Source organism: Passer domesticus, chromosome 1 (genome assembly GCF_036417665.1).
Source record: "Passer domesticus isolate bPasDom1 chromosome 1, bPasDom1.hap1, whole genome shotgun sequence".
Taxonomy (NCBI): domain Eukaryota; kingdom Metazoa; phylum Chordata; class Aves; order Passeriformes; family Passeridae; genus Passer; species Passer domesticus.
In genome coordinates, this window is record NC_087474.1 from 23,553,306 (window position 1) to 23,580,324 (window position 27,019).

The following is a 27,019-nucleotide window of genomic DNA, read 5'->3' on the forward strand; positions in this document are numbered from 1 at the left end:
CGGCTAAAATGAAACTATTTCTAAGCAATTTCATTTTTATATAGTGATGCATGGAAATATTTTAGTCTGTTAATCCATTGCTTCGTACTTCAGCAAATTAGGGTTTCAGTGAATCTGAGGCTAAAGAGAAAATTCAAAATTTCTAAAATTTCACTGAATGGCTAAGTTTGGAAGGGACCTTAAGAACATCTGGTTCCAAACCCTTGCCATGGCAGAGAAAAAGCAAAAAGCACGTCCCTGGGTGGGCTCGAACCACCAACCTTTCGGTTAACAGCCGAACGCGCTTACCGATTGCGCCACAGAGACTCCCTTGGCACTGGAATCTTCATAAGAAAAAATAATTTTCTTACCCAAAATAAATTTGTGTTCCTAAAAACATCAATTTCAAGTAGCAGGGACTTAGTGCAGAGATGCTAAAAGAGAACATGGTCATCACATGGCATCTGTATTGCTGGCAGCCAGAAGGAAAGGCTTATAATGCTGCACAAACACAGCAAAGCTTGCACTGTGGCTGTGTAGGCTTCCAAATGCTGCCCTATAAATATAAAGAATTCTGAATTTTAAGAAGGCACAACTGGAGCACAAGGCAGAACCATGAAAAATGAAACAATATGAAAAAAAGCATTCATGAAAAGAGAATAACTCAATTTGAAAGCAACAGTAACTGCCATTTTTCCTCAACCAGGAGTCAAGAAAAGAGAATAGAAAGGGATAGGGGGGAATAGAAAAAACTTACACCTGCATACCAAAAAACTCATCAAAACCAAACATTCTTGACCCATTAAAAGTAATGGATGTTATAGATACAAAACTTTGAGTATAAAAATGCAAGCAGCTGAAAGAAAAATCATTTGTATTAGCTGGGTCCCAGCCCCTTTCTCAGGACTCTGTAGCTGCACAGCAGTGACATCCCATGATGCAGAAAGGTGCAGCCCTTTGACTATCCTTAATTAAAGGGGACAGATGAATTAAATATTTGCTATCTGCCCATTTCCCTTCCCTGTCTTCATCTGATCCATCTTTGTTTCAGACCCACAGAAGCCTGGAATGAAAACACTATTAAGCCTCATATTATAGAACAGCAGATGTATTTATCTCTTAGTGATAATGCTAAATATGGCCTTTGTACCTGTGATTTCATAATTACTTCACTTAATATCAGTCTGATTTTAGTACAGACTATTGAGAAACTGATTTTATAACTGTTACAAAATTAGAAATCTGTAAAAGCAGTAATTGCTGATAGAATTTCCAGGATCTTAGAGATTTGAGGGCATATTTGTTTCAGGATTTGGGTACAAATTCAGTACTCAGGCTATACTGGTTGACTGAACAAGTTCACTGACAAAAAGACTTCTTACACTTTGTACTCCCTCTTCATTAATGCAATCAAATATTTGTGGCTACCATGCATACACATGCCACATGGAAACTTGATTCTTAGGGAAAAATTGATTGTCATTATGAGGCTGAAAACCCAGCAATTAAAATGTCTGATGCCATCATTTGGCAGGTACTCAAAAGCTGCCCCAGCAAAAGTTGTATAACTGAAAATGCTACACCACCCAGGAATCCATTGGAAACATAGCTTTGTTTCTGGAATTACAATTTGATTACAGCAATCTGGCAATGCTGCACCATTTAAACAAAGTGATATGGTTGGGGGTAGGGCAGATCCTACTAATTAATTAGTCAATACTTAACCTGTAAGTTAATGTAGGGAATATTCTACTTATTATATAACAAACAGAATGCTTCTTATGAACATGTGATCATTTCCCTTATGAAACTTCAAGATTAGAGGTAAGTGATATTTTTTTTCTAGCTCTGGTGTTTACATTCCTTGCTATATAGACTTGTGAAAAATTAATTATACTCTTATACACAAACTCAGAGGGGAAAATATCACATGAGAATGCCCTACTATTCCTCTGAGAATACTTAAATGTAAGCTCTCTGTTACATCTGACTTTATACTACAGTAGCCACTTCATCTTCTTACATGCTGCCAGTCCTTGTGATTACATTTGCCTGAGGACAGTAGCTCCAACTTGAGAAGCTACACATGGCTGTAGTACTGAAAACAGGAAAAAAGGTCATCTCCCACCAACTCAGTTTATGAGCAAACTCATATGTGCATGCCAGGTTTGACCCATGGCACAAAGTTCTCTTTCCATTTATCCTGAGCCTGCCAAGCAAAGTCAGGAAGCATTGAAAGAAGAATTAGCTCATCTATATTATACCTGTGTAAATGACATCTGTCCAATATAAATTTATTTTCTAAATTGAACAGAAAGTCACAATTCTTCATGGTAAGTTATTCTAACTTACAAGTAAATTACCACCTTACTTGCTCTCTCAATTCTGCAGAGGAAGGGTGATTAGTTTAAAATAGATTGGTTCTCTGTGAGTGAGTGGAATTAGGTGGGATGAACCCCTTCATTCCTGACTGTTATTAGATTGATTCTTAGAGAAAATAGAGCAGGCAAAAACCACAGTAATGACAGTGTCAGTTACTAGTGACCATATAAAACACCACGGCCTCTTATGAAAATAATTAAACCAGTTAACCCAAGGCTATCCCTGTAGAAAAAAAAAAAACATATTTGAAATTCTTCCAGAGGCATTTTACTTTTAATATTCATACACATTGTCCCACATGCACAGCAGTGCCATATCTCCTCTGCCTCTCAAAGGAAACACTTTTCTTTTCTCTGGGTCTTCTCTCTGTGGCTGCTCTAAGTGTCCCCCTCCCACTGATGGCCCTTGATGCTTCCAGCAGAGCAAGCAAAAAGCCAATGGGAAGCTGTAGCATTGGCAAACCAAAAGCTGAGGTTTGACTGATCAGAAGGGCTAGCAGCCTTCTGGTTTACTTTCAGCACACTAAGTTGATCAGCAGGCAGAAAATAAAGAAGGTACACAATTTACAAAGCTGCTTCTAGCTAATAATAGTTCATGTCTGGAGTTGGTTTTATAGGGTACTTTGAAATCCCTAATTAGCTTTTTCTATCAGGCTTTTTATATATAGTGGTTTTGGTGCGAATTACTTGGGTATATGTCATGATGCCAAATTCAATTAGCTTGTGAAAAACAAGGAGGAATCGGTTAGAAGTGAGACCACATGGCAAACCACTTCCTAATTAACTGCACTTCAGCCAAAAGCTTCTGACTGAATGAAGGGGATCTCAATTATCAAACTCCTAAACAATGTCTCCAACGAAGCAAGGAAGCAAAAGCAGATGTCTTGCTCACACCCATATAAATATTTAATATACACAGGGGGATTATCTTAATTAAGACACTCAACCTGCAACAATACCAGCATGTACTTGTACAGTCCTAAAATAACACAGTTGAAATCCACACATGGAGTTATGGAGTTTTCAGGAATTGCTAAAGATCAGTGTTAGGTCTTCATGGCAAGTGAGGAATGTCCAGGGACTTCCAGCAGCAGGCAGCAGATCTGAAAGAGCCCTCCAAAGGCTGCAGGACAGAATTACTATTTCAAAGGGTTGTAATTTTCTGAGATATATATAAACAGAAGTATGGTTGTTTTGATAGCCTTTTAGTTCCTGCTGCTCTTTTGGAGAAAGAAGATGATTTAGTTCAAGATCCCTGTAATTCTCCCCAGAGACAACCTTGTTGTGGAAACTTGAATTAATTTTTTGATTTTGAGAATAAAATAATAAATTAAATTTTTCTGCTTAAGTATTGTAGCCACATTGTAGCCACCCTAACTGAGAAGTTGAGTCAGCACCCCCAGAGCTCTGGCAGAACCCCATGCTTTCTGCATCTACACTGCTTATAGTAGCAGCAATAATTTGGGTAAGTTTTGAGGAGCTGCGCTCATGATCATAAATGGACCTTGCAGACTTGCCACATAGCCCTCAAACTTGACATATTTACATTACAGAATGAGACTGGCTGAAGTAAATATGTTTTGGTTGGATGAAAAGTCTCACTTGTTCGTGAACAAATGTAATACAAACAGATGAAAAAGATATCTGTGGTCCTCAATGACTGCAGGAAAGATATAGTTCATAAGATTGTAAAGAACATTAATGAGCAACAATGCAAATATTATAGCTAGACAATATGTCTAAAAGTGTTTAAGTTGCTTCTTAAAGTGTAAAATTCATATGAAATTAAGACAAAGAAACTGAAGCTCTAACAGGTATATTTTAACAATTTAAACAAACTTTAACAATAAAGATTGTTCATAGTAAGAAGGCTTTGAAAATTCCTGACTTTTTGAATGAGGCATGAGAAAAAAATAAAGCATCAACGAGAATTTTTCATTTATGAAATAAAAAAATCCCTACTACAACCAGAAATGGGGGGTTGGTTTCTCTGGATTTTTGTTATTGTCATTGTTTTAGTTAGGTTAGGTTTTGTTGGGGTTTTTCTGGAAAACCATAACCAAAAAACTACCCATCTGTATATCTGGTATCATTTTTCTCTCTCTTTCCCTGAGACAATAAACCTGAGCGCTTTAAAATCATGAAGGATTTTTATTGTTTAAAAAGAATACTGGAAAAGTGAATGAATCAACAGAGACTTGAATAGAAAAGAAGTATAGTTTATACATGTTGGCAGAAGAAAAGACATTGGCTGGATAGAAATGGGACATACATTGAATACATATAGTAACATATAGTAACAGCACACATCGGAATAATTAGAACTCAAATTTTGTATGTACATTATGTGACTACATACTGTGCAGATTTCCTAAGTTTTTAATTTGTTTATACGGTTTATATATGGTTACTTTATTTTGTGGAAATATCTTTCCTGGGACAGCCTGCCCTGCTCCAGGCCTGCAGGGTTGGTGGCAGCTTCCCAGCCCCACCACTGATGAGGGACTGGATTCGGAGCCCAGATTTCCTGCCCAATTCAGATAGCTGCTTGTGGAGGAGCAGAATTTCGCTTTTGTAAACCTTAGCAAGGTTTGATTTCAACAATCATTTCATGCATCCACCAAATCCAGGTAAATCTGTGGGGGTCGGCCTCTTCTCCCAGGCCACAGGATGAGAGGACACAGTCTTAAGATGCACCACAGATTTAGGTTGAACATTGGGAAGAATTCCTTCAGGGAAAAGGTGATTATGGGCTGCCCGGGAGGTGGTGGAGTCACCACCCCTGGAGGTGTTTAGGAAAGACCGCGTGTCTTTCCTTACACTCAGTGACATGGTCCAGTTGGCATGGTGGTGTTGGTCACAGGTTGGACTCGATGATCCCAGAAGTCTTTTCCAACCTAATTCTGTGATTCTGTGAGTGTGTCAGCTTGCATGTACAGTTACCCGGGTTCAGAGGGACTAAGAGTCTCCCAGCCTGGAATGGCCATTTTGTTGCCAACAGAAGAGTGACAAGTGTTTAAAAATCGCATTATTTGGACCGAAGCTCTCAGTGTCCAGTGCCCCATACGGACCGTGTCCGGCACAGACCCTCGCCCAGCTCCGCATTCCCGGAGCACAGTCCCCAGGGCGTCTCCTCCTCGCCGCCGCCCCCTCAGCGGCGGGGCTCGGCCCGAGCGCGGTGGGATCCCGTGAATCCACCGGGAGCCACCGCATCCTCAGGGTGCCGCGGGGCGGGGAGGCGAACGCTGGGGCCGCCCGCTGGCGGCCGAGGGGAAGCGGCCGCACCTCGAGAGGGGCGCCGGCTCCGCCCCGTGGGCCGGGGGGCGTGGGGCTGCTCTCGGCCGCGGCGGCGGGGACGGCGGCGGCGGCAGCGGCGGGGTCCGCGTTGGCCGCCGAGCGGGGACCCAGTGCTGCCCCGCCGCGCCCGCCCGCCCCATCGCACGCTGTTGTCATGGAGGAGCCAAGATGGCGGCGCTGGCCTACACCGGGGGCAAGCGGGAGATCAACTACTACTTCAGCGTGAGGAGCGCCAAGGCGCTGGCGCTGGGCGCCGTCCTGCTCCTCACCGCCTGCCACGCCGCCTCCCGCCGCTACCGAGGTGAGGGGGCGGCCGCGGGCGCTGCGCGGGGGGCCGCGGCTGCCGGACAGGGGAGGCGGAGTCCCGGTGCAACCCGGCGGAGCCCGGGAGCCGCGGCCGTGCAGGGAGGGCGGAGGCTGCCTCCGCGCGGGGCAGCCGCGGCGGGCCGGGGCGGTCTGGGCAGCGTGGCGCGGCGGGTCGCTGCCTGCCGAGGGACGCGACCCTGGGCGACAGCGGGGACCCGGCCCGCGGGGCCCTCGGGCCTGGCCCGGGGGTCGCCGCAGGCCCCGCCGGTCGGGCGAGGCCCCGCGGAGCGAGGGGAGCGGGCCGGGCTGTGGCCGTGCGCTGTCTGCACCGAGAGCTCGCCGCAGCTCCGGGGGCACGGCCTGCGGCAGGTGAAGCTGCAGGGCTAGAGGGTCACGTCTTCCCTGTCACTTGTTTCTGTACGGCATGATTAATGGCCAATTACCTGGCAATTAGTGGTTAAAGTCTTAATTGGTACGAGATCTGGTGTGTATTTTTTCACTCTTTGCACCATCGCCTCAAACGTAACGAAACCGGCCGCTTTGGTGGATGAAGGGCAGTCAAGAGCTGCTTGGTTTCACGTGTGGTCGGTGGCCGTGGAGGAGCTCCGGGCACCGGGCGAGCTTGTGTCCCCGTGGCCGTGACCGGGTACGGGGCGCCGGGCGCTCCGCTCGCTCCTCCTCGCCAGGCTTGCTTTGGCCCTGAAGCAGAGAAACTTGGCACGGCCCGTAAATGCAAATGCAGCCGCTGAAGGATATATTTACTTGTTTCTGTGTCACGCTGAGAAATGTGGTATGTTTTTGTGGGTAAATGAAAAAGTTGATCTGTAGGGAGATGACCGCGGCTCTGTTTGTTGTAGCACAACTGGCGTCGTGTTCTAACACTTGGCTGCCAGCATTCATGGGAGACAGGGCTGAGCCAGGCGGTTCGTTGTGGAAGTGGAAAAAGGGGTAGGAATCTGTGTTTACAACTCCCTAGATTCTCCCTCTAGCTGGTATGTCGGTACGTCTGATGAACTGACTAGTATTAAATTGGAAGATTTGGAAGCATTTACTGAATTCTAGAGTAGATCAAGAATGAGGTAATTGAACTTGCCTGTTGTGCAGTGTTCCTTAAGGCACAAGTCGCAGAACTAGACAGAAGGATGGTGGCAAATTTTTAAAGAGGGAAGACTAAGCAAATGGGGACTGACATATCAAGCAGGTTACAAGGAAAATAAAATATGCGTAATTTCAGTGTATTCTGTGAGATTTGACGAAGGGGATGAGTCTTAGATTGCAAAATGGTGATAATCTGCTGGCCCTTATGTAAATTGATATAGTCAGTATGAATTGTTGCAAACCTTTAAAGTTTTTTCACCTAAGGTTTTTAGTTTCCTGAAGCAATTAAAGGGTAAGGGAAAGGTTTTCCCATAAATGTTTAAAAGTTAGGAGGACATGGAGTCGTAGTGAAAAGAGACTTACCAATTTGGGCTTCTGTGAACATAAAATGTTCAAAAGAGAAGTTTAGAAGAGGAAGGTGGAAAAATTACAGCAGGTGAATTTTTAGGATATATAAAAGCAGAGTTGCTTTAATTAAAAAGATCATTCTGCAGACCTGCAGTGATATCAAACCATTGAAATTCAGCAAATGCCACAATACTTTTGACAAGTAATGAAAAAAACAGAGGTTTTCACTCACAGTGCACAGCTAAAGCTCACTGGCACCTCACTCATTCTCAGTGGTGTTGGTCACCCACTCTCAGTAGTGGTATGATAGAATCATACCCATTCTTAGTGGTGGTATGATAGAACTTGGAAAGTCCTGTCATAAGTGGAAAAGAGCAAAATAAATGACAGAAGAATAAAACAGCTTCTCTATGACAAATAATAAACTAAAATTCTGTAGCCTGGACAGAAACCTATAAACTTCTTAATGTTCTCAAATGTCAGGAATTGTTGTGGGAAGGTAAATTGATTTTTACTGTGCCATGACACAAAAAGCATCAACTGACAAATGAAATTAGGTAATACATTTTAAATTATCACAAGAAAGCATTTTCTTTTACACATAAGACATTTTACACCAAGATTTTTATATCAAAATATTCCAAAAAGGGTTATTATGATTTCCCGAGGGTGTTTGAGGTAGGGCTGCAGGCAGGTTCTAAGTAGCCAGGCTGTGTCACGTAAGTGATTGCTGTGTTTGTGGTGCTTTTACACTTCCCCTTTTGTCTGATTGTCATTACATGGAGAGGTTTTAGCTAATTTTGGCCACAGCCATGCAAGTACATATTGTAGATTGGAGCAGCCCAGTGTACTTCCAGTTAAACTTGCCTGTATACAATTTATTTGTATGGAAAAATGCTGAACTGGCGTTGTGGAAGGTCAGATTTATATTCAGGAAGGGTGTTGTATTTAGGGGTCACCTACATTTTTTTTACAAAAGCATATGAAAAAAGAGAAGTTCCGGCTGTCTAATTTGTGAAGAATTAAGTGGATTGAATGTTTACATACTATGCAGTGAAGTTAATGCTTTGAGGTTTTCAGCTGTTATATGTCAAAGGTACAGTCCTAAACTGTTTTGGAAATAAGAATTTATTTAAAATTTTGCATTCTTAAAATCAACAGGAGTAGACTCTGTTTACAACTACATTTTTTACTTTGAGTAATAGAGAACAATTGAATTTCCAGCTCTTTGAGAGTATGTATTTTAGAGAAAGCTTTGTGAAACAGTCTGCTCTGGTGCTGAATGAAGACTTTGAGATTTCACAATTTCAACTGAATAACCATGATTTTGAGGAATGATATATTAGAATAATGAACATAAAAATTCAGAAAAATTTTACACTTTGTACAACTATAATGTTGTGTGTCTAAGTGAGCATAAAACTGTGTTGAAAGGATAATTTACACAAAGTTTAAAAAGAATGGTCTGTGTTTTGTGCATACATTGGCACTTGAAATTCTTTTTCTTGGGTTTTGGGGTTGGTTTTTTGGGTAGGGTTTTTTTTTGTTTGTTTGTTTAGTTTTTTATTTTAAGATCTCATTGATGTTTAAGAAGAAGTTGTGGTGTATTAAAATGAGCATAGTTTTTGGCTGCTATTTCACCTGCTAAATCCAGAGTTGAGCTTTTCTGGAGGCATTGTCTAGTTTGTAACCTCCTCTTTACTGCTGTTTCAGTTTTGTTTTATTCCCTCTACCTCATCTTCTCCCCTTATTTTCTACAATTATGTTTAAAGGAGGATATCAAACTTCAGTAATAACCTGAATGAGTTTCAGGAGCTTTCTAATGCTGCTCAGGGCAGCAGTGAGGTAGTCAGTACCTGGAGTTGGGAAAGAAGGCATAACCCCTTGACATGCAATATTGTCTCTATGTTTGAAATGTAAAAAATGTGTGATGTTTGGAATGTTACTTCAGTGAATGTACTGTAGGATGAAGGATTGATCTACTTATGGGCAGTTATTGGGGTGGGAATGCCATGGAGTACAGAGTTACTGAGCTTGACTTTTATATGAGGACATCCTCTAGTCTTGAAAGTTTGATTGAGAAAGAAGTGATAGTGGTCTGCAAATCATGATAGACATAAGTCCAAAGTGCCTTGTCCCATTGAAGAACCAGGGAGTGCCCCAAGGAAATCTAGTAGAAACCATATTTCAAAATAAAGGCAGATGATTCTTCAAGCATCAGCTCTGGATATAGAAAACTCTAGGAGGATTCTGTGGGTGCGAAGAACTTGAAGATTGCATGTCCTTTTCACTAAATCCTTGGAATTAACATAGTTGGGAGAATATTAGGCAAGAATATAATGTTTATTTGCCCTCTCCTTATTTATCTCTGAGCATCTGCTTTTCACCCCTGTTGAAGATGGAATACTGGGCTAGACTGACCACTGCTCTGACCATGAATAACCGTCCTGGTTTTCTTACACATCTTTCTCAGCAAGTGCATGGATGTCAGAGGGAGTCTGATTAGTGGTGGATATTCTTTTACAAAGTTCGCTCTTGCGTCACTTTGATGCATCTCCTAGTTGTCCTCATCTGAAAAGTGGAGGACTTCATGTCAGTAATAACTCTAAACCACCTCATTATCAAACTCATGTTGCTTTTGATTAGACAGTTTTTTTATTATTCCTGATAGTTTCATTTTTTTATGGAACTTACTCAACATTATAGTTTGCATGAGTTTGCAAGTTTGAGAATCAGAGAAATTGTGTTGTTTGTAAACCAAGGTATGAGTTGAGCTTAATGAAGTGATGGTTTCAGAGAAAGTGTTAGGTGTGGGCAGTGGTACATTGTTTCTGCCCAAGCTACAACAAGTCCCTACTACTTCATTCACAACTTGTTTGTCTGTGCTCAGAAATGCCAAGTATGACAAAAATGTTGGAGAGCAACTTCTCTTGCAATGAATGGGTTCAGTTGTGTTCAGTTATAAAGCAGCAGAATCTGACATGGAGTTGGGAAGATAACAGTCACTGATTTCATAACTGAGATATTTGAAATTTTACATGACCTGGAACATCAGCACCTGTAAAGTGATTAATCTTAATTAGTATACAGCTTACTGATTGGAAGAGATAAGTGCAGTTCAGAATGATGAGCAAATTGATGTGTAAATGTTTGGATTTTTTTTTTGTGTATTAACCCATATCACCTGTTTGAAGGTGACCACATGACCATATGTCTTGCAAACCTTGTAATGAGTTTTGTGTTCTATACAAGGTGCTGTGTATGGTGATTCTGTGTAGAAGATTACTTTATTCAACAGTTGTGTTCTTTAATTTTATATTAGTGTATTTGGGATAGTAGAGTGGATTGGCATCTCTTAAAGGAAATGCCATTCTAAGTCACAACACCTTTCTGACAACAGAAGTGGGATCACTAACATTTTGTGGCTAGGGATGGGATTTACAGAGCAGTATTGTATAATGAGTGAGAAGGCAACTTGCAGAAACTTGTGCAAGATGTATTTACAATCAGTCAAATCTGTTTGCTACTGTTGATTATTTCAATTTCTGTTTTTCAAATATTGTCAAATTATTTTTTATAATGGCAACAGGGCTATATTTTACATTTTATGTGTCTGAATTCTAATCTTAATATAACATTTCAAAGGTGGTGATACATGTGAATATCTTCTGTCCAGTGGGAGATTTCTTGGAGAAAAAGTATGGCAACCTCACAGTTGTATGATGCATAAGTATAAAAATAGGTAAGGAAACTCATGTCTTCTGCTCATCTGTAAATAAGCAAGATTGTTGTTTGACTGCAGTTGTAGTAATTGCTGTAATTGTAGGAATAACATAATCCATTGTTCACTTTATATCTGATTCTCTAGGCTTTCAAAAATGTACATTTATGAGAAAGAAGTATTTTCCAAGTACTTTATCTGTGTCTACAGTGTTTACCATAGTTGTATTTCTGTATAAAAATACAAATAAATGTTGGTGATGGAGGTAGTGGCACAAGTTATGGAGAGTCACATGAAGCTGCATATATCACTCTCAGATTGCTGACTTTGCATGTCAAATTGCAAGTAAAAATATCCCAAATAAAATTGCCTATCACTTTTTTCACTTCCTAGTAAGAGAAATCTTTTTTTTAAGAGAGTTATGCTGCATATTACCATTTTGAAACAACTGTATTTGTAGCACACATTAATAGGAAAACCTGCTTAGTTGTTTGCCTAATCACGTTAGCAGGAGAGTTCATTTTCAATTCTATTCAAATTACAATAAATTGTTTATTAATTCAGCATGTTAAAAAAAATTATCATGCCTTCAAGCTGGATATAATGTTTAGAATTATCTGTATAGCTCTGTAGATTTTGAGAATACTTCTAAGGTACGTATTTTCTGTAATGTTGCTGTTTTGTTTTACAGTGAAGCAAAAAATTGCCTCATAGACAAACATGTTGTGTTTATAGGAGATTCTAGAATTCGACAGCTGTTCTATTCATTCATAAAACTGATAAATCCTCAAGTCAAAGAAGAAGGAATTAAGGTGAGATGGCTTATTTTGGTGATTGATTTTTTGTTTCTTTCTTCCCAATTTACCTTATAACTCTTGTCTGAACTTCAAAAAATCAAATTATACTGTTTGCTGGCGTCACCATATGAAAGGAGAAGCACAGAAGGGTCTTTTGAAGAAGAACAAGATTAGACCAAAATCATTATTTGGGTACAAGTGATAGGCAATGAGATAATTGCGAATCTGAGGAGAGAACTGGAAGCTCATGAGAAAGCTTGAAGCAGCCTGGGAATAAATTAATGAAGCTGACTTGTCCCATAGCAATTTATGCTTCGTATTTGGTTTCTTGATGAGAAAATGATTGCTCCTTTGTGTGTTTTTAAATAGCAGTAATTCATGCCTTCTAATTTGTCATTTAAAATGTCAGTTAAATTGCTGATCTAATCTGTTCATAAAAGTCCTTGGGGCAATGACAGATTTCCAGGTCTAACTTGAAGCTGAAACTAAAAATATCTTCAGGTCTTACCTTCTTTTTGATCACTGATGAAGAGCTGTCTGAATTTTATAATGTTGAGTGTGTAAACTGCAGCCAGGTGGAAGGAGGAAGAAAGGATTTAGGTGTATCGTTTGCTGAACAAAATGCTGATTTCTTTTGCTCTGTGATACTTCTTGGGTACATATCTTCATAGATTTATGTACATACGTGATGGAAAAGACACCTTTCAACGGTACATAAGATTTGTCAATTATTTAGTAATTCTGTCACTTAGAAGTACAAGGTGGCAGCTTGTCCAGCCTGCAATCAGGATGTTTGATTGATTCAAGAACTCTGGTTTTCTTAGTCAATTGGTTAGGTCTCTCTTGCTGCCCAAAAGTAATGGTGAGATAATAGAATGCTGTAATGGATTTTGAGTTGAGAGTATTTTTTGTCAAGTGTTATTGAAATCAAGATCTCAGTTTGAAGAAGAGAAGTACACTTGCTCTTAGGGATCAGTACCAAAATTATACTGTATTTTATGATTTTAAAGGAGTATTGTGAATGCATATCTGACTTATTCCTTTCTGATTTACAGTTTTCACTCAGAAAATTTAATAATGCATTATAGATTTTATTTCTGCCTGAGACTATTTTCTTTTATTCTTTAATTAAAACTGTGTTGGTTGTTTTGTGTAAAGGAGATGGGCAGAAGAAAAGGAAGGCTGGAAAAAGTGTAATAAAAGAAAGAGGAAAAGTCATAAGTTTTTCTTATGTTGAGAAACTAAATTTAGGAAAACATTTGATACCTTTGTAACAGAGTGAGCAGAAAGCATTTCAGACTTTGTTGGATAGATTGCTTCCAGGAAAAAGAACTGTTTATTTTAGTAGCTTGTTTTATCAAGAAAGCAACATAAATATTTTGTGTGAGTACACTGACAAGTTTATACAAGAAAAATCCTTTCCACTGAAAATAAATATTGTGTGAGAGCAAGTTAGCATACATATGTAAATATTTTGTTTCCATTCTGAAAATTTTTCTTACTTTGTTTTCTTTGTTTTGGGGTTTTTTGACAGCATGGAAATATCCCATTTGAAGATAAATCTGCTTCAATTAAAGTGGTAAGTTTTTATGTAGTGTTAAATTGCAAACCATAATCACGTTATTATTTCATACAATATAATTGAAAATGCTGTCAGAGCTGAAAAGTTAAAAGAAGGTTAAGACCATCAACATTCTTTATAAATATTTCACAGATGTTTCACAGTGCATCTTATACTGTATTTTAAGAGAATTTGGCATGGAGTACTTGTATTGTGGTTTAGTTTTGGGCATGAGCTCTGGTACTATGTATAATTTATGTCAGATCTTACAATTTGGCCTTTCCAAGCATACCTTTTGCCAGGAAGTTTTACTCTTTTTGTGCTGTAAAAATATATGTCTGGGTCCCCTTGGGTTGGTAATTGTAATTGCCATTGAGTTTTCTATGCTATCCCAACAAGTATTCCTTCCACTGTTTTTGCATGGAGAAATAAGCACAGTGTTGATTATAATGTGGATATTTTAAAAAAGAAAACAAAGTGCTTGGGGCTAGTTTTTCTGAAGGACTCTGTTCTCCTCTGCCCTGGCAAGGGAGATGCTGTTGTCAATAGCTTTCTTTGCTTCCCATGACAGCTGTCAGCAGTGCTGGCATTGTGCTAGTCATGCATTTATTTATGCCCTGAAGAAAACTCATTCTCTATTCACCAAAACCAAAGAAGCAGTGTGTTTGCTGAGTTGTCTGAATGTGGGTTTTCAGTACTTGTTTGTGTACATGGTTAAGATTTAGGGTACAGAATAACATTTTAGGGTGGTAAGCCCATGGCAATTTAAGCGAGTGCTGACTTACTTTGTTGGCCTTCACAGTATGTTCCTGTGTTTGTGCCATAGCTAGCACTGGTCAGCTGTGGAGTGGGTTGTTTCAGGAGTCAGTTCAGCCAAAAAGTCACTTTGTAGGATTCCTTTCCAATCAAGTTCATTATGAGGTTATCTGAATGCTGGAAAAGATGGGATGGAACACAAGGCAGGAGGAAAGGGCTGATGCAGTGTGGTTTGCATTGGGCTAGCCTGACAGGGTCACATCTTCAAAACTCCTTAACCACAAAGATCTGAGATGGCAGGTCTGGGCTTTTGGGAGATGTCTGATAGTTAATATATTTCCAGTCTGCTGCTTCCTTGTTTTGATGCAGTGTTGCTCTTCAACATTATTGGCATGGTAGCTGAATTTCCATATTCAGACTGGCTGTGACCCAGTAATCCAAATGTGGAAAATACTTGACCATCAAAAGAGAAAATTACTGGGAACAAGTAGAGAGTTTAATTTTGCCCTTTCTAGTCATCACAGTAACTCTTCTGTCCTTCAGCCACTGTAGAGGACTGCATGATTGTTCACAGGTTCCACAGCCAAATAATGACTTGAGAGTACACAAGGGAACTACCAAAATGTAACAGTCCAGAGGAGTGGAAGATAGAGATTTCCTCTCTACTGATAGTGTTTCAGCATTCTGTTACAAAGTTTCCTCACAATAGTTTCTGCATGTGTTGTCCCTGCCATTTCCCTTCAACATGTATTTTTAGACTATTCAGTAGTGCTGTCCTGAGGAGTAACTAAGTGCGAGGAAGTCATGGCTTTCCCTGGGAGACATAAAAGCACTAGTCAAGACTGTCCTTCTAGATGAAAGCTGGACACTGCTCCTGGATCCTAGAAGAATTGTTAGGTTTTGATTTTGTTTGAAAATTATGATTTCATGCTATCAATTATTTTAAGCCTTGAAACAAAGAAAATCTGCTAGTAAAGGATGTGGAAAACTGAGCAAAAAGCAAGTTCTAATAAGTTATAGATGTGAACTTATGTGGATTTATCCCTGATTGCAGTAGAAACCCAAGGACGTCTCATTTGGCAGACATTAAAAAAATACCTTCTTGGTGAATTCTGACTCCTGAACTACAAATAAAAATTTGGTTTTTATGAGGGAAAAGTTTTGTGGATTTGTTAGCTTCTTCTCTTTTTTTCCTTTGCTATCTGTTTTCCATGCTGGAGTAAGATATCAGGCTTTTCATGCTGATTGTAAGGAAATTACACTCTGAGCAAAATGTTTTTCCTTTAAAATTGAATTGATGGCAATTAGTTTGGTTTTTTGCACTTTTTGATTTTAGTCTACTGATTGTCTTTAAGCTTGCAGAATAACTGCCCTTTTTTTTACAGGATTTTCTGTGGTATCCAGAAGTTAATGGCTCTATGAGGCAACGTATCAAATCTTGGACTGAGGTTTGTTTTAAGAGATCTATGTTTTGACTTCAGAGTGGTGAAAGGGGAATGTTTACTGGTGTATATGTTTCTGGGTATCTCCTGGTCTTCCAAGGATGGTATCACTTGGACCTTAAAAAACCCTTAGCAAACTAGAAAAACCCTACTTCATAGGAACAGGTTAATTAATCCTATTAAGAGCTAAAAGAATTTCAGTCTGGTTTGGCATTTTACTTCCTCTGTGGCTGCAGTGACTCTACTTTAATGTGACCAGATATTTTGATCCTTATGAGTCCATTTCAACTTGAGATAATCTGTGATTCTGTGATATTATGTTATGTTTATATGTTAATTTGAGCATTTCAGAGTGAAGGGCAAAGGTAATTTACAAAGTCAAGAATTCTTTAACTTTATTTGTTTTCAATATCTCCCTGAATTAGCATCCTAATTATTTTATATGTTTCAATTATGATGCAGGCCGTCATGTTATTCTGTGTGTAACTCTGACAAGTAATATTTTTACAGACTGGCGGCTAATTTTTTCTTGTTTCTTCCTTTGTTGACCTTTCAATAGCCTGGAGTTATTTAGTAGTAGCTCACAGTGATTATTTTGCTATCCTGTTGATCATTCTTGCACAACACTTTCCATCAGGATAGCTGAAGTTATCATTTGGTTAAAAATGATAAAAATTTGGATAAAAATTGAGAGCTGCTGGTTTTCGTTGTTGTGCTGGGATAAAATGGTACTGAGGTACTTAGGACTGTTTGTTTCCTTGTGCTATTTTGTTTGAGTACACTGGCCCTTGTCTTTGTCCTACACAGAACTGTCACACACCTCTGGGGTGACAGTGGTCAATGCAGCAGCTCTAACAGATGTTTGACAATGCTGAGACTCAGATACATAGTTCAAAAGTGTGATCTATGGTTTATTTGACCTTAGAAGAAGATGTTTAAATAGATTTTAAAGAGAGCTTATGGTGCTAAATTGATCAGGATTATAGGTGCTTATTGATGCTTCATGCTTCTGTAGATTCTGTTATATGAATTCTGTTATGTATCTTGCATATATCAGGTGTTCTGCAATGTATCTGCAATCTACTCTTTTGTAGCCATTAGCTGATGGGCAAGTGAGTCACAGTTAATGAAGATAAGAGTCTTAATATAATTTAATAATATTTTAAAACCAATTCCTTTTTTGTTTGTTTCTTAGGGTTCTGTGGCAAAACCTCATATAATTGTAGTAGGAGCTGCCACGGTAAGTTATACATATATAGGGGATTTTAGTGAAGTAGGAAGTTCTTGTAGGATAACTTTTAATGTTCTAAAGTTGTTACATGATCAAGTTGTTAAACACAGTTTAGAGTAAAATATCTATTCTCAGTGACTTTGTTGTTACTAAAAGTAGTTTTAAAATACCAGGTATGCTTTATTATACCTGTTTGATGTACAGTACTTGCTTTTTGTAAGCAATGGTTAATAAGCATTAATTTGCTTTAACCTAGCTAATAAAGTGGATTTGGATAAAAGCAGATTTTTAATTTTAAAAGTTAAAGTATTTGCATGCTAACTGAAGTGTATTTTTAATATACCTTTTTCAGTCACAAAATTCTACTTTTGAGCATGGCCCAATGTGGGATGGTCTCTTTCACCACACATATTTCTTTAAAATAAATAAATAAAGGTAAAAATCATAAATTTACATGGATAGTTCAACAACTAAAGAGGTTGGAGTTCTGGAATCTTGTTGCACTGGAAGATTCCACCACTGATATGCATTGCAGCATCACAGAAAACAAGGCTGACAGGTACCAGAAGAGGTGTCCTGACCCATCAGTTTGCCACCAGGCAGGATGTTGCACTTGGCAAGAGTCAACCAATTCTTTAAAACTTCCAGGGATGGAATTCAGCAGGCCTCCTTAATTAGTCTGTTCTAGTAACAAAGTCGAATCAAACAAATGCTCATCTCATTATTTGCAGATTTAATGTCCCTTACTTCCAAATATTTGGGAATTGGAATTTGGAAAGAATTAGCTAATTTATTTTCATAGGAGCTGAAGTGTAAAGGGGGGTAAAAGTGTTGCATTTAAAACAAAATCCTTCAAAAGCAGTTTGTTTTAGAGACAGTTAAGGCACCCTACCAGTCTGGAAACTTGTGGGCATGCCCATCTAAGGATGAACTCCCTCAATTTTAAGAGGAGGTCATGTGTGTGTGTAGCCCTCCACACATTTCCTGAGGCGTCAAAAATTCTCCTTTTATTTTAAGTAAACCCCTAAGTTCCTTTCCTCTTTAGGATCTACATAAATATTTGAGCTTTAGGAATTGTAGTAAGCCTAGAATATAATTTCTCAGTCGGGGACTGTATAATTTATTACTAGGATGGGTATAGAAAATGCCATTATATATGGATAATGTTCTGGCAGGCAAAAGGTCAGGTTGCAAAACTTGCAGGACACTTAGCTAAATAATTCCCTATACTCATATGTATATATTAGCCATAGCTTGTTGCCTTTTGTGGACAGCAGGAGATAGAGACTAGAAACTAACAATATGCAGGGGAGGCTCTGCTCTTTTTAACACTAGTATATTTATACAAAACATTTAATATTATATCTAGAGTTGAACAAAGATAAAGAGTCTCTGATTTAAGGGACTTCCAAAACATAAAATCTTCAAAAATCTGACATATCAGCAACCTCACCGTAGCTGACACTGGTGCAGTAGCCTGCGACTAGATTAACCTGGTGTGTGCTCTTGGACTTCATTGCATTTTGAAATTTACCTATATCTTTAACTTAGCTCTTGGGTTGGTCATGCTACTTCAGCCTGAACATGTCTGTCTTAAGATGGCAACTGCATAACAGTTTATAAATAGAAGTCCTATAAGCTGGAGGAGCTCCAGCTCATACAAAAGTCAATTGCTTTCTTATTTTGGGAAGAGGAGCTTCTCTGAGAATGTGACTACCATGCTCTGCTTCTTAGTTCCTGACTTCCTGTTGTATGGAATGTGCTGCTTTAACTGTCTGTTAAATACTGTTGGTGTTTCAAATTAAGTATTTAGCTGCTTGGGAGAAACTCCTTCTTTTTTTCCAGTGAGTTCTCAGAGCAGCTGTACATTATTTGGTTTCGTGAAGTATTAATTTATATTGCATAATATTTTCAGGAAGTGCATTAATCAGTGTACTTGTCTGATGAAATTTTTATCTGGCTATTTAGATATAAATAGGGTTTACTACATTTAGCTAATTGTTATGGTTTTGCTTTTTTTAGTTTTGACTAAGTCAGTAGAGATACCGTAACACTTGAAAAAAAGCTGCCTCCATTTTTCATACAGTGTGGGAAATAATTTTCAAAAGTTAGGGGGAATTCTTGAGTGGCTATAGCATTCTCCCAGGGATTTCCTATAGAACATTAAACCAGAAATTAAAATGGCTCTTGTTTAGTTTTTGAGGGTTTTTTCCCCCTTTGTGGATATCTGCAAAACAGATGGAAATATTGGAACTTGATACCACCATCAAGTTTTGTTTGCATGCATCTCTTGCTGCAGTCAGTCTAGAGTGGAATTGATTGAACTGGCCAAGATTTTTTGATGACGAGAGTGGCTTTGCTACTTCATTGTTGGATAAAGCCAGGAGACTTTGAATTAAAACATCTTGTGTCATTTAATTTATGAAAAGTCAAATATACACATAACTTAAATGTTAAATACTCTGTATTTGGATGATGTGATTGAATGTAATTATCTGTCTGGACAGCTGCTTGATCCAGTGGAATTTTTTTAGCACTTTTGAATATAAAACTGAAGAAATCTAGCTATATTGAAATAATGAAAAATAGCTACAAATGGAGCAAGGGAATAAATTAATTAAGGATTCTCAGACATACTTGTTCTGAATTTATTTCTTTTTTTCTCCAGTGGTCTATCAAGATTCACAATGGCAGCAACGAAGCTCTTGCACAATATAAAATCAATATCACTTCAATTGCACCTCTTTTGGAAAAATTAGCAATAAGTAGTGATGTTTACTGGGTCTTACAAGGTAAAGTAATGAACAGTAGGTAACAGTTTTTAACCTCCCTGTCTGTTGAATCATTATGTTGTGGGATATGGAAAACTTAATCCATACTGCTTACTTGCAGATAGAAAGAGGTGTTGGTTGAGCTTCAGTCTCTCCTTTCTTGCAGTTGTAACTAAGCTGATACCTAAATAGCTGCTACTACTGATAGAGATTTCAAAGCTCTAGCAGGAAAAATCTTTTGCCTTATGAACTCTTAATTCTCTGTTAGCTTACTCTCAGACTCAACATGCCAGGTTTGTTCTCCTTGTGCTGTGCTCCATACATACCTCCTGGGAGTCAAGAACACAGGTGCACACAACAGCAGTATTCCTGTGGTTTTGTTCAATTGAATTTTCAGATTATATTAATAATAGAAGAGGTTGAACAAGTGCATCCTCTGTGTGTGTCTAGAATGAATAGACACACCCTTAAGAATATAGAGAATTTAAGTCTCTAGAATGAAACTTGTTTCTCTACACTGTGGTGAGAAATCATGGCTCACAATAAGTTAATGAGGTTTTTATTATGGCACCAAACTTACATTGTTTTGCTTTTCTTCAATAAAACTAAAATATTTCCCTGAAACTGAGCAATGAGCTCATAGGTAGAAGGTTCTCCCGGTTTCTCTGCCACAGGACCCACCATTTTAGATTGTCCTCACCTTAGTTAGAAACATTAGGCAGATTTTGAGTCCTGTTAGCAATATACCCAGCTGTACCCTTACAGTCACATCCAAATTCCTATCAAAGATGGTTCTAGAGGTAAATCTGAATCAACAAATCAGTCTTACATTCCTTTCAAAACCATGTTTATTTATACCAGAAGCAGTTACCTGTCAGACTTGTCCCACCATGATACTGCGAAGGACCTCGTCCATTTAGGTAATCTCTGAGCTCTTTAGTAGCCCAATGGGAGGAGAAGCAGTCTGTACAGAGTTGTCAAGACATTGGTTATCCAAATATAGGCATGAGGTACCTAAAGTAAATCAATCTGCATCTCACAGAGTGTGTCACAGCAGGAGCTTTTCACAGGAGCTTAAAGAACTCTGGGTGACCTCTTCATCTAGAGCTCCACATCACTTTCTTTTAAGCTTTACATAATTTCTAAATCCTGTAGGCAATTATGTCGACTTTTTTTCTGTAAAACTGAGATTCTGCCATAAGTTAAACTGGAATCAACAGGAGCTAGTGGAATATGTTTATGACCTATGAGAAGTAAGGAGCTGGTTTTTCTTCACAGAAAAGTGGGTTTGAGAAAGTTTTGGTTTTTTTGTTTTTTTGGGTTTTTTTTAATGGGTGGTTTCTCTTGGTTTTGGATTTTTTTTTTTCATACGTCTATTCTGACTTCCTTTGAAGTCTTGGGTGATTTCATTGCTGAGAGAAAGCTTAAGCAGCTCTGCACTTCAGCATTATCTGCTTTTCCTGGATTCAGAGACATTAAACAAGCATTCATGTCTGGCCAGAGTTTTCTAACCTACAACTACATATGCATTAATAGGGAATGGTGATAAGAACATTTTGTGATAAACAGCTCTGGTAACTGCAGCAGTCATTTATTCCTTGCTGTACATTTTTTCTGCACAATTAAACAATTGTGACCTCTTAAATGAAAGTAGCCCATGCAACTTGATCTAAGGACACTAATTGATAAGTATACAATTAATGTGTTCATTCTTTGTCCTTTGAAATTCAGATCCTGTTTACGAAGATATGCTGAGTGAAAGTCGGAAAATGATCACTAATGAGAAAATAGATGCCTATAATGAAGCAGCTGTTCGTATTCTGAACAGCAGCTCCCGAAATTCCAAAGCTAAAGTTAAAGTGTTCAGTGTATCAAAATTGATAGCACAAGAAACTATCATGAAGTCTGCAGATGGCCTGCATCTCCCTGAATCAAGCAGAGATACTGTAAGTGTTTTTATCACTGGTCAACATTAAAAGTATTAATAGTAAAATAAGATCTGAAGTGAATGTTCTGAAACTGCAAACAGTATGGATGTAATGAGGACTGCATTCGTCAGGGAAATTTGTTCAGAAAATTCCAGTGGGTGGTAGTGCAGTCAGTTTTATATGCATTTTAAAAAACATAATAGCAAACACATTAGTGCATAACTATTTTAAAATAGCTGTTAATCCACTAGATCTTTTAGATCCTGAGTGGAAACTCCATGGTTTCATGTGTATGAATGAGTTAGGGTGGTAATGGCTTGTAAAGCAGTGCTAAGAAGTAAGTCTTGAAATTCCCCCTGTGTCCAGAAAATTTGGTTTGGGAAGGAGCATGAAGAAGCCAACGAACACACAGTATAGATCTCCCTGGTTGCATGGAGTGCCTCTGACTTTATTTCTTCTCTTTTACTAACCAGTATGTATATGCATATACATATGAGCCTGCCCTTTTTGTGAAAGAGCTCTCCCATTATGTCACTTTCAGTTCCATTCCTTTGCAGGTTTTAAGTTGCTTTAAAGTACTGGATGAACTAAATGTCATCTTACCACATGTTCCAGTCTCACTGTCGTGTTTTAGATACTTGCATTACTCCGCCCGTTTAGAACCCAAGTTTGTGAGCTGTTTTTCATTTACAGACCTTCTACAGCCAGTAGAGAGAACTCTCCTGTTGTAATATTAGCCCTTTTTGCTTACCTCTAGAAGTTAAAGTATTTTTTGTTTGGAAAAAGTGTTTTGACTGGACTGTTGAATGCAACTGGGTATATGGTGGGACTGGAAGATTTTATTTTTGTAATGGTAAGGGAGAATTGCATGTCTGATGTCAGCACATGATGCAGAAGAAAATTTATTTTGATGGAAATGTTATAAATTAATTTTTAATTAGAAATTAATTACCAAAACCGCTTACTTTTTTTTTTTACAGAATGCAATGATTCTTATGAATGTCTACTGCAATAAAATAATGAAGCCCATTGATGGCTCCTGCTGCCAGCCTCAGCCTCCTCTCACTCTGATACAGAAGATAGCTTTCTGTTTCTTTACTTTGTCCATTTTTGGATATTTAATTATCACCTTAATTCATCGGAATAATTATCGGAAGAACAAATCATGCACTGATTTGGAAAGTGGAGAGGAGAAGAAACCTGCCATCAGCACACCTAACGTTTCTACATTAGAGATGCTCTTACACTGCTTTTGCAAACTTGGTCTAATCATGACCTATTTTTATCTGTGTGACAGAGCAAATCTTTTCATGAAGGAAAATAAATTTTACACACATTCATCTTTCTTCATACCAATCGTCTATATCTTGGTTTTGGGGGTATTTTATACTGAAAATACCAAAGAGGTAATGATCACCTTGATACTCTGCTTAAAATGTTGTTTCCCAAGCTGTATGTAAAATAACCAGTTTCTAAGTATTCAAGGTTAATTTTTCAAAGTCAGTATAACTCACCTGCAAAAAATGCCATCTCAAGCAGTATAATGTCTGCATAGAATTAGATGCAAAGGCTGTTTGAAGCCATATGGATGTCACCACTTTAGTCATTCACACTCTTTCAAACTGGAATTGATCAGAGCTCAGCTAAAAGAGAATTTAAATAATGTTAAATCTTTGCCCACTAGACAAGACTTTTACAGTTGAGACCCATTTACCCATAAAGTGGTTTATTGTTTGAACTTTTTCTCCTCATTTTGTAGATGTTCCTTGTTCTTTTTGGAATAGCAACACTCTTGTTTTGTTTTGCATTAGACTAAAGTGTTAAATAGAGAACAGACTGATGAATGGAAGGGCTGGATGCAACTTGTTATTTTGATTTATCATATCTCTGGAGCAAGCACTGTAAGTGATTTGAATTTCTTTTTCTTTTAGGGGGAATGCAGTTTGGGCATGTTATTTCAAAAGAAAGATAGTGTAAATGGGCATTAGAACTGAATAGATGAATGAATGAATAAATTATGCTGTTGTTTCTGTAGTTTTAAACATGGTATTAGCAGAGTTAGTTTTTCTCTCTAATTGAAGATTTGACTGATAAAAACATTATATATATTACTTGACCAGTAAAAAAGTGTTTTCTCTGTGTAGAACATTACATTATTTTTAATTGCTAGCAACTTGAAACTGTTGAAGGTGAGCTTTCAAAGAGCCCTTCTTAAGTCTCTCATAACTAGTAATAGAATATGGCAAGTGTAGAGCAATAAATAGAAAAAAATGATTTTAACATCAAAGATTAGGACACCAAAAGAGCTTAGTAAGAAACAGAGCAATGTACCACAGTGTTTCTTCTCTTAGTTAAGTCTGATTTACTACGATGCAGAAATAGCATAAAAGAGCAGGGCAAAAGGAAAGCCAAAAACATTTACATGGACATTTATAAAAGGTACTTTATTTTTCTCAACAGTTTTTGCCTGTGTACATGCACATTCGAGTTCTGGTTGCTGCGTATCTGTTTCAAACTGGTTATGGGCACTTCTCATATTTTTGGATAAAAGGGGACTTTGGTGTATACAGAGTGTGTCAGGTAAGAATATCTGCCTACTATTTTTATAAATAAATTTGTCAGATAGGAAAATATGCATAATATATCCATACTCTCTAAATAATGTGATATCAGATCACTTAACCAAGGTTTAAACAATAAAAATGGCTGTTCCATGTAATCTGAGCTGTTTAATTGGTAGTGTTTATCTAATACAAACTTAAACCATATAAATGATACTTACAATATAAAAAATGCAAGTATGTACACTCTGAAATTACAAGACAACTATTTTCTAATAAATAGCAATCCAGATTCCATTGCAGTAGCAATTTACAGTATATAGCAATATGTAAATAATGAGCCAGGTGGGCTTCCAAAGACAGTGTATTGTATGTTTATTAATAAACAAAAATAATTTTCACACCATAACAACACTGTACAACATACCTGGTTTTGTGGCTTTACTCCTAGGTTTTGCAACATATGGTGTAGTACTTTAATTTTTTTTTCTTATACATTTCTTTTATTGCTGCTAAGTCTTACATTGTGCTGTTACTCAGGTTATTGTGCTTATTAAACATACGTTTACAGCCTGGTGATGGCTTTACCCTGAGCTAGCCTTAGTATCTTATGGGGGGTGAAAAAAGAGAGACATTAACAGCATTCAGCAACTAGAGCACTTGGTCCCCAGCCTGGGAAATAATCAGATAGGGTTAATCTTTTTTTCATTGCAATCTCTACCCAAGCAGGTCGGGGTAGGACACATCCAGAACCACATAATCAGCCTGCAGTCTTACATTGCCCTGCTGTTGTTCCCTGTGCTGCTTTATCTGTGTTTCAATGTAAAATAGATATAGACATAGATATTTTTGTACAGTGCTAAAGAAACATGTCCTCCTCTTTCTCAGTTTTGCCTCCCAGTTTACATATCCTCTGTCTTCTCTCCTCTGACACCCCCAGGTTTTATTTCGTCTCAATTTCTTGGTTGTGGTACTGTGCATAGTGATGGACAGACCTTACCAATTCTACTATTTTGTGCCATTAGTCACTGTCTGGTTTATGGTCATTTATGCCACCCTAGCTGTATGGCCTCAGATTGTCCAGAAGAAAGCAAATGGTAGGATTTCCTTTTTTCTTTCTGCTATAAAACATGTATGTTATTACAATGATAATCATACAGAAATGGCATCGTTAGTAGATCTCAGTCTCTTTGTTAGTCAAAATATACTAAACAGCTGCTCACAGAAATACAGTTTGTCATGGGTGAATTAGGTCAGTTGAAAAATACAACAGCTGATGACTGACTCTGCCTCTGGTTACAGTCAGATAAGAATACTTTCTAATAGGTTTTGATCATCAGGAATGTGTTTTACAAGAATTGTAATTTTACTGGATGGAAATAAAGCCATAGGTTGCACTGTCTGTGCCTGCTGGGGCAGTGTCTGTCGTGCACTCAGGGTGCATTGTGAACAGGGAGTGTTTAGACTTTCTCATTCTGTGTTGCCAAGGTGTCTGTCCATCTTGAGCACCAATTCTGCCTTAGCTGGCCAAATAAGAACATGGGCTTGCTATCCTAGTATCTTGGATTAAATGAGCTATTAGAAGTATGTCTTGTGGTACAAATATTTTAAAGAGAAATTGAAGTTAAATCCCAGTTTATGTGTTGCAGTTCATAAAAAGCTGTAAAGCATGTGGTAAATGCTTATTATTTAATTTGCCTAAATTAGAACTAAAACTTTAAGAGCCTTAAATCCTCATTCCCTATTGATGGAGGAATAGCCCCATTTCAAATATATACCAGGAACAGATGCTGCAAAAATACACTTAAGGAGTAGTTTTACGAGCGATCTTGAAGGCAAATATCTTCAATTTCATTTTTTTTTTCTACAAAGGCTTTTCTCTTCCACAAACAGAAATTACTCTTGTGTACTTCGGAGCAATAGTGTACTGTGAAACTGAAAATCTTTCAATGATAATTTTCAGTTGTTTATGATCCTGTTTACAGCTGCCAGTTTATATGGTAGGAGGGGGCAATGATCTCTGATGCAATGCTGAGGTTTGGGTAGAGTTTAGTATCAGTTTACAGCTTTGAGGAGTAGTTTCTCAGGCTTGTTTCAAGAAGATACTTGTCCTTAATGACCTGCAGTTGAACTTTGGAGTAAAACTGGTATCTCAAACTTTAATAATATGTACTCGTTTCACATGACAAAAAGCAGGGATTTTTATGTATATATTTATTTACACTCACCTAGAATAGGGACTGCCTGTGCAGAGTGTTTGGGAAAGCAGAGGTTTTAAAACAGTTTTTCTGTTTGAACACCTACATTCTCTGCTTTATGTATTTTGTCTTGGTCTTAGACATGAGGCTTAGTTTAGGCTTAATAGCTTTGTAGTTGCTGTGAATGTTTATTTTAATGGCCTAAAGTTAAATTTAAATGTAGATAGTGATAAAATATTTCTGGAAATGTTTGAACATTTATTTATGAATGGATCTATTACAAAGCATAGCTACACTAAATAATGTGTCCTGGGGTTTGCTATTGAAAAATTAATGACAGTATAATGATTAATTTATTTCTTCCTCAGGGAGCTGCCTGTGGCACTTTGGTTTACTGCTGAAACTGATTTGCTTACTGACATGTATATATTTTCTGTCATATTCTCAGGTTTGTAAATCCTGCCTGTATTTATCCTTAATGAACTAAGAGTATATTATTACCTGTCTCTACTTTTTGATGCACTCATAACTTGTGTATTTGCTGCAGTATCATAAATACAGAAGAAAAAAAAAGAGCCTTTTGATTTCTTCTCATATTTGAATTGGTTTGGGTGCTGGAAAAACCCACAACTGTGTGTCTTACT

At 38.0% G+C, this 27,019-nt stretch overlaps 1 protein-coding gene and 1 non-coding gene across 2 annotated transcripts in view; one reads left to right on the forward strand and one right to left on the reverse strand.

Moving 5' to 3' along the window:
• Nucleotides 1–232: 232 nt before the first annotated feature.
• Nucleotides 233–306, reverse strand: TRNAN-GUU (transfer RNA asparagine (anticodon GUU)). The gene has a single exon. It is a non-coding gene; the product is annotated as a tRNA-Asn (tRNA).
• A 5,231-nt stretch (nucleotides 307–5,537) lies between these two features.
• CASD1 (CAS1 domain containing 1) overlaps nucleotides 5,538–27,019 on the forward strand; it is a 28,733-nt gene continuing 7,251 nt past the window's right edge. Inside the window, exons 1-13 of the mRNA XM_064410420.1 lie at nucleotides 5,538–5,958; nucleotides 11,055–11,151; nucleotides 11,822–11,942; nucleotides 13,462–13,506; nucleotides 15,630–15,692; nucleotides 16,882–16,926; nucleotides 19,586–19,709; nucleotides 21,420–21,634; nucleotides 22,597–23,022; nucleotides 23,428–23,517; nucleotides 24,077–24,196; nucleotides 25,118–25,274; nucleotides 26,744–26,823. Of these exons, the coding sequence (XP_064266490.1) occupies nucleotides 5,826–5,958; nucleotides 11,055–11,151; nucleotides 11,822–11,942; nucleotides 13,462–13,506; nucleotides 15,630–15,692; nucleotides 16,882–16,926; nucleotides 19,586–19,709; nucleotides 21,420–21,634; nucleotides 22,597–23,022; nucleotides 23,428–23,517; nucleotides 24,077–24,196; nucleotides 25,118–25,274; nucleotides 26,744–26,823 (1,716 nt within the window). The 5' untranslated portion in view covers nucleotides 5,538–5,825. The remainder of the gene's footprint in view (nucleotides 5,959–11,054; nucleotides 11,152–11,821; nucleotides 11,943–13,461; nucleotides 13,507–15,629; nucleotides 15,693–16,881; nucleotides 16,927–19,585; nucleotides 19,710–21,419; nucleotides 21,635–22,596; nucleotides 23,023–23,427; nucleotides 23,518–24,076; nucleotides 24,197–25,117; nucleotides 25,275–26,743; nucleotides 26,824–27,019) is intronic.